Below are 9,681 nucleotides of genomic sequence, written 5' to 3'. Positions count from 1 at the left end.
CTACCTCCGGGCGGCGCGACACGGCCGCGCTGCTGCGGGAGGAGCCGGGAACCTGCTTTGTGCTAAGGAGACATGGCGCAGCCCCTACGCGTACACCGCAGCCCGGCGGGCGGCCGAGGCGCCGGCCCTTCCCCCGCCCGGGGCCTTTCCTTTTACCTCAGGAGCGCTCGGGACCGCCCCGGGCAGCCCGCCTCCCTGCCTCCACGTTAGGCGATACCACCTCACTGCGGGGACGGGGGGGAAGCCTGGTTCTTCCCGGCGCAACGGCAGGGAGGGGTTTGCTGCCGAGTGGTGCGTTCCGGGCCCGGCTGCGTGCGCGGAGGACTCCGCCTGGCGTTTGCACTCTTCCTGCGCTCCCCCCCCGCGGTAAATGGGACAGGCGGGCCGCCTCCCCCGCGCAGGCGCGCCGAGCGCAGGCGCTCAGTGTCAGCGGAGATGGAGGAGATGGCGGAGCCGGGCGCGGAGCCGGGCGCGGGCCGGACCGGCGCTGGGGCGGCGGCGATGGCGAAGGGCGATAACGAGAGGAGCGACGGCGTCTCCGGAGGGGCGGCCGCCGCTGCGTCGTCCCCGCCGTGCTCCCCTCCGGCGGCCTTCGGGGGCGAGGGCGGCGGGGCGAAGCCGCTGAGCGCGGCGGAGTACGCGCGGCGCGTTCACCAGTGGCTGTGGGACTCGTACTGCGGGTACCTCAGCTGGCAGGGCTGCCTGCCCGCGTTCCTCGCCGCCTCCGCCGCGCCCGCCGCCGCCGGCCCCCCTCGCGCCGCCGCGACGCCGCCCGCTCCCTCCCCACCGCCGGGGGCGGCCGCCGCCGCCTACTACAGCCCCTTCTACCTCTTCGCTCCGCCGCCGGCCCACACGGCCGCCGCCGGGCCGAGCCCCCGCGCCGCCGCCGCGCCCGCCCCCGCTTGGCCGGGAGCGGCGGGCAGGTTGGCCCCCGTGCCCAGGGCGGCCTCCGGCAGCGCCACCGGCACCAGCGGCAGCGGCGCCCCCCGGGACACGGGGCGGCCGGCAGGTGAGCGGGGGCCGCTTCGGCGGGGGGGAAGGGGCGGGCGGCCCGGCCCCGGTCAGCGGCCGTGAGGGGTGGGCAGGGGCTGGGGGCGCCCCCCGGCAGTGCGGCGGCCCCTCGGGAGCGGCGGGCGGGCAGGGGCTGGGGGCTGGGCGGCGTCCGTGGGCTGCCGAGCCGTGCCCCGGGAGGGGTGACAGGCCGCATCCCGCGCTGGTAAAGCCAGGGCTTAATCCCCGGGCGGTTTGAGAGGGTTGGCTCCTGGTGTGCAGCTTGTAACTAAAGTGATCGTAAGATGTTTTCGTGGGTAGGAAGGAGTTTTATTTTTTTCGAGTGCAACTTGTGGTCGCAGGCTTGTAATGCATCGAGCTTTGCAAGTAGCCTGCTTGGCTGACGACATCTAAACCGTCGGGTTTAGAGGGCTTTTGGTGCTCAAATAAAATAATGAAATTGAAGCATAGACGTCAAAACCTGCTTACATTCAACAAGCTAGCGACAGAACCAGAGATAAACAAAAGTCTGTTATGTGCATAGCAGTGCTTATGTTTGTGTTTGTTCAGGAGTAAGACAAACTTGCTCTGATCACGTCAGAGATAAAACCTGGAGCACAAAATGTTGCTTTCCAAATCGGGGAGCAGCTAGGTGACATGCCCTGCGTGCTGCGCAGCACCTTGAGTAATGGTAGAGAACTGTGGAGCAGAACGCTGCTGAAGGACTTTGGAGAAAACCCAGAGCTCTTTTCTTTCTGCAGGGCAAAGTACAGCATTACTGATCAGCAGCATTATTTATAAGCTCAGTGGCTGGGTGTGAGCAGAGAGTGTTTTTCTCGTGAAGGGAAGGGAATCTAGCTACTGAGCTTGCTGTTTTCTTGTGGTTTTAAATAGATGTTCTTTAAGCAAGGTTATAACGCAAAGTAGTATTTTCTTTAATTGTGCCCTGATTCTGAGTTATAGATTGCTTATAAACAGCTATTACCAGCCACCAAAAAAGGGGGTATGGACAAAGGCTAGGCTGAAATGGTTTTTGGATTTTTACCTAGTTCTTCGGAAACTGATTCCAAATCTTAAAGGTAATTTAGGGCATGGATCTTATTTCATGCTGCTGGATGTCACAATTCTGAATGCTAAATGTTGTTGCAACACCTAGCCTTCTTAAGGGAACTCTGTATGTGATACAGTGATACGATACAATTATAAACAAAGACTTGTGCCAGTGCTTTGCCTCCAGATTGCAAATGGAGGTATCTGGAACAGCTGAAGCGATTACGGCTCCTTCTTTCCTGTTGCAGATTATTGCCTACACAGCAGGCTTGGCAGGGCAGGCCGTGTATCTGTCCAGCCCTACGCCACTGCAGTTTACAGATCAGTGTGCTTACGTAAGCTGAAATAACTGAGAGCTTATGTTAATGTTGCAGATTTTAAACTGGGATGTCAAAAAGTGGAATTGGTAACTGCCTTTTCCAGTTCAATCTACCTGCAAGTGTGTCAGAGCACCAGTATTAACAGCACTCCAAGCACTAGCAGGCTTTTTGTGGATGGTCGTCATGATTTCAGACGCTTCGTCTGCTTGCCCCACCCTGTCTTACTGCAGATTACTGCTCTTCTGCTGGCAACAGAAGAGCAAAAAGTGCATCCAAGCCTTGTCTGCCCTGTGGCTGACTGGTGCAAACCCATCTTTATTACTAGCTTAATGTAAGATCCTAAACTTTGAGCTGAGATGGATGTGTGTTGCATTTGGCTATCCCTGCCGCACAAATAGTAACCCCTGGCAAAATAGTGGATTTCTGATAGGAGGAACATCTCCAGTCACTGCAAGGGAAATATGCCAGAGTCTACGGCTCACAAAGGCTTCTTAATATAATGGAGTTTAACATAATTTGAGTACTTATTTTCTTAGTCCCACTTGGCATCTTCCTTATTCAGTCATTGAATCTGATGTATTTAAATGAAACTGTGGCACAAGCTTCAACAAACGTGCTCCTTTTGACTGAGCAAATGAACATTTTTATCTGGTGCTGTGTGCTCAAGCCAGGATTGGGGGACTGGCTATACTCCCTTCTGCCTCAGTTGAAGAATCTTTAATTAGAATGTAATTGACAGCTTGGACATGCTTTGACAATGAGAATTGAATCCATTTTAGTATTAGATAGGTAACAATCATGCTGCTTGGTAGTATCAATGCAGAGTTATCCATGAAACGGGTAGGAAACAAAGATACATGAACTAAGGTATGGTAAATAAGAGCTGGCTCTTACCTAGTCATGGCTTGATTATACTTAACCCCATTTAAAAAGCACTCAAGTGCCTTGGGCTCTCGGCTTCCCTTGCATAGCTTGTGAGGCTGGCAGTATCAGTGTCAAGCAGGTGAGCTGTGGAGGTTTATTCTAAGTGAAATTTGATGATTTTTTTTTGAGATTGGAGAGAGGAATGTTTTTTCTTTGCCTTTCCCCTTTCCCTGTGTGTGTGGGTAGGCATTCTCAGAAAGACTAACTAACCCAGTCTCTATTTTCCACAAGCTTACATCTAGTAGTACTTGAGTGTTTCTAAATGAAGTTTACATGCGAGTTGTTGCTGGTTTAACGTGGGCGTCATTGTTTGTCCTTTGGGAAACAGAGGGGTAGATGGGGTCAGATGTGATTATTTTGCAGTGCTATTCCTTGGAAGCTTTCTAAGGTACTCTTCAATGTTTTCTTTGCTTTAGTCATCTGATGTAGCATTAGCAACAAAAGCTTTTAACTGTGACTACTTACTTCATGTCCATTTGCACTTGGCCAATTAAATAGGGGAAATGTGTTCTGGCTCCTGGTAGGGCAGCACGCTGTGTTTTATAAGTAGTCTGTAGGAATGTTGATGTCAAGTACAACTAATGTTTTCATCTGCTCTTATTTCTGTGTGTCTGACTGGAGACAAAATAGGCAATGTTTGACTTTCAGAGAGCTAGTTCTTGGCACACAAGGAAGCCTTGCTGCTGAGCAACAGAAAAGTTGTGGTAGATCTAATTTTCTTTTTACCTGAACTCTCAGATTTACTGAAAGCTGTTCTAAATGAAAGAATACAAAAATTGGTGCACTTGAATGTACTTTGGTTCTTCAATGGGGCGGGATTTTGCCTGTAATCCTAATTCAGAGGGGACTTGGAGTTTGAAAAGAGTTTGATTTAATTTAAGAAGGTTCTTAGAACTCAATTTAAACAATTCAGATCTTTTTTTATTCACACACTTCTAGAAGTTTTCTGGAAGATGTGAGCTGAGATAAAGAGCCTTGATGATGCTTTTGTAGTGAGGTTAATGTGCAGTGTTTGTTGGATGATAGTGTTAGCTTTGTGTTAGTGCAATAAAATCTGGGTAACATTAACTACTTCTGTTACAGGTCGGGAGTTCATCATCCCTTCGTTGGCACACAGATTCATAGCAGAGATGGTGGATTTTTTTATTCTGTTCTTTATAAAGGCAACCATTGTTTTAAGTGTTATGCACCTCAGTGGAATAAAGTAAGTGGAACAATTTAAAGCTTTGTTATATACAGCTTTAAGCTCTTCATGATCTTTGAAGTGTCTTCATCTCTGTATGGCGTGCTTATGCACGTGATGGCACTTGGTAACTGTCCAGAGTTGAGGAAAAAGCACTGCTAGGTTCACATACTTTTTAAATGCTTCCTGATTTTGGGTCAGCTGATGGAAAGAAAGAATTTTTACAGGTGTCTTCAAAGGCTTACAAACTCCTTACTAAGAATAGATCAGACTTGCATTCATGTTTTGGGGGGGGCAATAGCAAGATTTTTAAGAAGTCCTTTAAAATTTCAGAGAAAAAACATTGACAAATAAACTTGAGGGTTTTTTAAACAGCCTTTAAAAGTGTACTGGATCTGGCTGGAATGGAGTTAATTTTCTTCATAGAAAGAAAATTCCTGTGGTGCTGTGTCTTAGATTTGTGACCAAAACAGGACTAACCCACAACAAAAAAATATAAATAATTCAGATCCTGTGTGTAATTTTGAAATACGCCCTGATTGCTAGGAATGCTGCTGTGCTGCAGTCCTTACTGGTCATAAGTTGGGTTTCTTAGAAAGTAGATTAAGCATCGTGTCTATCAGTTATGCACTACACTGAAAGATTCTTCATTTCACATTTTTATACTCACATGTAACCATTTACCTCAAAGACTGTTTCTTTTTTATCTGTTTCTATAGATATCTTATTCCACAGCTCATTTAGTTCCTCTGCTTTGGCTTGATGTAATCGAATATTTTGGTCTGATTAAGAGATGAGAACTTGGTGTAGTCATTAATTCCATTACTGTAGAAACGTTTCAGAATCCAAGTTTTCTGCTAAAGAACTTTCCAAATGTTGACTGACTGTGAAGTGATACCGTACTGATAACATCTTTCAGACACCTTAAACTGCTGCTCTAAAGGTGTGTGGAAGTGGGTCAAATCCAAAACAATAAATATGTTAATGTAAAAGGATGCAATTAAAATGCCAAATTCTTAGTTCTGTTTAGTTGCCAAAACCTCCAGTTCTAGCCCGACAGCTTGTATTTCCATTTTGGTTTTAGTAGGCTGAATATGATACAAAACGAAGTACTGGAAAGATGGGTGACAATTACATGTCTGTAAAATAGTAAAGGTGATGGAAAGAGGAGGGATTTTTCTTAATAAATTTACAGTATCTTCAATGTTACTGCTTTTGCAAGAGCCAGTAAGTTGCTTACAAGTAACTTCAGAGAAGCATCCTGGGGTGGGTTTTTCTGTTTGTGAGATGTGGTTGTCATGAAAAAAAATACATCCTCACAGGCTCAAGGCAGAGACTTCAGGCCAAGGTTATATTGAAGGGAAGTGCAGGTTGCGTCACATTATTTTCTTAGTTCCTTAGCTTTTCCAATCTTTTAAGTCCAAATAAAAGAGGGCGAGTAGTACAAATTTGGGTGGATTGTGTTGAAGTGGGGCTGCACGCTTCTGCGTGGGTAGGAATTCTCACTTGTATGCGTGAGTCCTTGCCCAAATGCATGTCACAGGTATATTCATCCCGGGTATCAGGTAAGAATGTTAAATCTGTAGAGTTTATCTTGTGAAAATACAGAGTGGACTCAAAATCGATGCCTTGCGTATCTTTGTTAGGGTAAAAAACCTGAAGGTTTAAATTGGTTGAAGTTAAAAAGTTCCTCTTGCATGCCAAGGTGCCTGCCTCTAGAGGAGCATGGCGAGCTGTAAAGACCACCGAGAATGAGGAGCCCTGATCACGCGAGGGAGGACGGGTCTCCCTTGCTTGCTTAGGGAGACTTGCAACTTCTCCCTTGCATTTATAGAGTGCTGCCTTTTCTTTTTCCTTGCAAGTTCTTGCAAAGACAGAGATGTGGAGGCCTTCAATTTACATGGAGTTGGATGGTCACATGCAGAATCTCTGGGGTTTATCCTCCCAAGAAGTAAGAATTTTCAGCAGAATTCTGCAGCTCACTACCCAGGGATGCTATTGTGCCAAAGTAGCAATAAAGAATGATTTTATTTTTTTTTTTTTTTCATGAAAAAGGCAAAACAAACTAGGCAGCAACTCAGAAGGAAACCTAGTGTTCTGAATTTTAATGGCTTGTTTAGTATCAGAGAAGCCAAGGAGCTTTTGTTCTTTTACTAATGCTGGAACTGAAGGAGTGAATTCTAGTATTAAAGGGCTAACGTTGGTATTGGGAGAAGGATGGTTTTAAAGTTCAGTCTTATTTTGTGCAGGGACATCTCTAAATTTGCCATGCATTACATCATAGAAGAAATAGATGAGGATACATCCATGGAAGATTTGCAGAAGATGATGGTAGTAGCTCTCATCTACAGGTTATTAGTCTGCTTCTATGAGGTAACTACTATAACTTCTGTAATTAAATAGTTCTCAAATAAATGTTTTAAACAAGTCTGTCACCATTGGTCTGTAAAATAAATCCTCTTTACAGTATTTTGCATCACGCTGCAGCTTTCGACATTCACGTAGTTTTGAGGAAAACCCAAGTTTGTTGGACCAGCCAACAACAGGGTGTTGTGTGGAATTGAAAGAATTTTTCTTTTACAGATAATCTGTATTTGGGGAGCAGGTGGAGCAACCCCAGGGAAGTTCTTGCTTGGACTGCGCGTCGTGACATGCGATACGTCGGTGCTTATTGCGCCCAGCCGTGTGTTAGTCATTCCGTCTTCTAATGTCAGTATGACAACGTAAGTGCGCTTAGCTCAGCCGCGTTGCTGTCCGGTGAAGTGTGGAAAGCGTGTGATTAGAAAGGAAATGCACCATTTCTTCATTATTGGCCTTTGCAATAATTAGATTGCAAGAGCTACTGTTAGGTTCTGTGTCCCAAGAATAAAATAGCAATTATTCAGTCGTGAATTTAGGTGGTAAAAGAATCTCTGAACTCCGGAGGTTGATTTTTGTGCTGTGTGCAACTGAGCAACTAAACTTGAAAGTAACTGCTAATATAAGCAGCCAAGTGAAAATAAGGTACTGAATGGGTTTTTTTCCTCATTTCAGGTCCACAATACGAGCTTTGATCAAGAATTTTTCTATCGCTTCATTTTTCCCTGCGTTCATTACCCTGCTGTTTTTCCAGCATAACAGAACAGCCTACGATATTGTAGCAGGAACTATTGTGGTAAGAAGACATGGAGTCAGATGATACAGAACAATGAGATTTCCAGACTGGTTTTGAACATCCCCTCCCACCCCCAGTGAACAAAGAGCTACCCTAAAACTGAAATTGAGGTGTCTGTCAGAATCTTTTGCCCAGATTAAATGGGAACTGATTCAGAAGCTAAAGAAAATGTTTTGCTCCGTTACGATGCCAGCAGCTACCTTCAAAGTCTTGAATTTTTCACAAATGCCAAAGAAGTTTGGGAGAAACGATCCATGCTGAATCTGGGAGTATTAACCTCCGATTGATGAGGAAGAGGCTGTATTAACTGCAGAAAGGAGCTGTTCTGTTCATCAGCCTGGGGAGAGCAGATACCTAGACATCTTAAAACTCACTCCAGCTTAAAAAGAAATGTTGCTCCTACAGTTTGGGATGTTGGCAGGTAACTGCAAAATCAAGTCGTTTGCCTACGTTGTACGATAAACTGAGAGGGAAGAGAACTGCAGTATGAGACAATAAGGCAAATCACGTTAATTAAATTGCTGTGTGTAGGAAGAGGTGAGCAGTGGTTATCGTGTCCCTTATTATTGCCTCACAGATCATACTCCCTCATCTCTTTAAGTATTTTATCAGAACATTGATGTGAAGTTTTATGCATGATTGTCTCAAGCATTGTCACTTATTTCACATGTCGAAGCTAACGAAGAGGTGAAATAACGGCTGCTTTTTCTCTGGGAAGGTTATGTTACGCTGCAGTGTTAGTGAATCGATGTGTATAAATAATTTTTGAGCTATGAGCAGTACAGATCACGCCGATGAAAGGTAACTTTTCTGCTTCTGTTTGGAGAGAAAGCACCTGTCTACTTCTTGCATATAATACCGAGCAAAACAACTGCACGTGTTTCAGGAGCATGCAGGAAACATTAACTGAAATGTGTCATGGGTGTAAATCCACGGAAGTACAAGTACTGGTTATTTTCACTTTACAATTCTAATTGTTTGTATATTCAGAATAACTTAAATACTGAAAAAAGCCTAATATTTTGCATGGTTACATAGCTTTGATAATTTGTTTATTCTCATGTTATTAGTATCTTGGGAAAGGAATATAAGCAACAGTGTTAATGTTTTATTAAAATTTGAGTAAAGAGTCTGGAATTCTTCTAGAGCCCAGTTATTGCGTGTTCCTCCCTTTGGCGTAACCTGCTGCTCTGTGGCTGAAAGTCTCACCCTACCTTCAGGTTTGGACAGCGGGTCCATTGACAGTAGAAATGTTTGAGATCTTGGTTCTCTCTTTCTTTTCTTCAGGTGAAATAATTTGATCAGTAATATGTTCATGTTCTGCGCTATTTTAGTTTGACAAGTGGTGTTATTCTGTGTATAAATACAACATTCTGTGTGTGTATGTGTTCTGATCCTTATTTACAATGTTGTTTCAGGACCAGATCCACTGCTTACTAGTGGAAGAATGACATTTTCCCCATCTTTCCCTCTCCAGCATGAAGCCACTACCTTTTAAAGATATTTCTGCAATAAAAAAAAAAAAAAATAGTCTTGGCTAGAAAACTGATTTAAAGTCTTTGCGTAATCAGAAGGTGCATCTGTGTCAAAGTACCGCATCGTTTTGAGGGTTACTCTACTGTTTTACACCAATGATTTATGACCAAACAAAAAAAGCCTTTGCCATCTTAAATATACCATTAGCATTAGAGCAGCGTTACTGAGGCATGTCACTGAAATAAAAATGTCTGGGTAATACATGTTAATGGACAGGCCTGCATCGAGCTCCCGTTTGAGGTGGTTACGCCACTTGCAGGTGTTGAGCAGCAACAGAACGTCAGCGGTGCCACCTCCCCTGTCCCTTCAAAGAACAGCGCTGTTGGTTTAAGCACTGAGGTTGAAAGTTCAGCTGTGACAATCCGCCTGCCAGCAGCCAAAGCTGTTGGAACTAAGGGAAGTCCCTTCTAGGGTGAGTTTTGCCTATTTAGTTTCTGTAGGACTAAAAAAACCCAGAGTTTTGTTCTGTTTACTGCAGCAGGGACCTACAAACCAAGACTCACGATGGGGGAAGGGTAAAGCAG

General features: G+C 45.2%; 1 protein-coding gene across 1 annotated transcript; it reads left to right on the top strand.

The window, feature by feature from the left end:
- The first annotated feature begins 406 nt into the window (after window positions 1-406).
- Window positions 407-9,149, top strand: FAM8A1 (family with sequence similarity 8 member A1). Its single transcript, XM_037382386.1, has 5 exons — window positions 407-1,009; window positions 4,368-4,488; window positions 6,717-6,840; window positions 7,051-7,190; window positions 7,501-9,149. The coding sequence occupies exons 1-5, from the start codon at window positions 436-438 to the stop codon at window positions 7,643-7,645; spliced, it is 1,104 nt and encodes a 367-aa protein (XP_037238283.1). The 5' UTR covers window positions 407-435; the 3' UTR covers window positions 7,646-9,149.
- Window positions 9,150-9,681: the final 532 nt, after the last annotated feature.

This window comes from Falco rusticolus, chromosome 3 (assembly GCF_015220075.1).
Source record: "Falco rusticolus isolate bFalRus1 chromosome 3, bFalRus1.pri, whole genome shotgun sequence".
Classification (NCBI taxonomy): Eukaryota; Metazoa; Chordata; class Aves; order Falconiformes; family Falconidae; genus Falco; species Falco rusticolus.
The sequence above is the reverse complement of the archived record's forward strand: the minus strand, read 5'-3'. Positions and strand labels throughout refer to the sequence as shown.

Bases quoted from the DNA above. Each gene is read 5' to 3' on its own strand.
- FAM8A1 (XM_037382386.1), top strand. From the start codon at position 436: ATGGAGGAGATGGCGGAGCCGGGCGCGGAGCCGGGCGCGGGCCGGACC. The intron at 4,489-6,716 runs GTAAGTGGAACA...TATTTTGTGCAG, and splicing joins ATGCACCTCAGTGGAATAAA to GGACATCTCTAAATTTGCCA. The intron at 7,191-7,500 runs GTAAGTGCGCTT...TCCTCATTTCAG, and splicing joins TCTAATGTCAGTATGACAAC to GTCCACAATACGAGCTTTGA.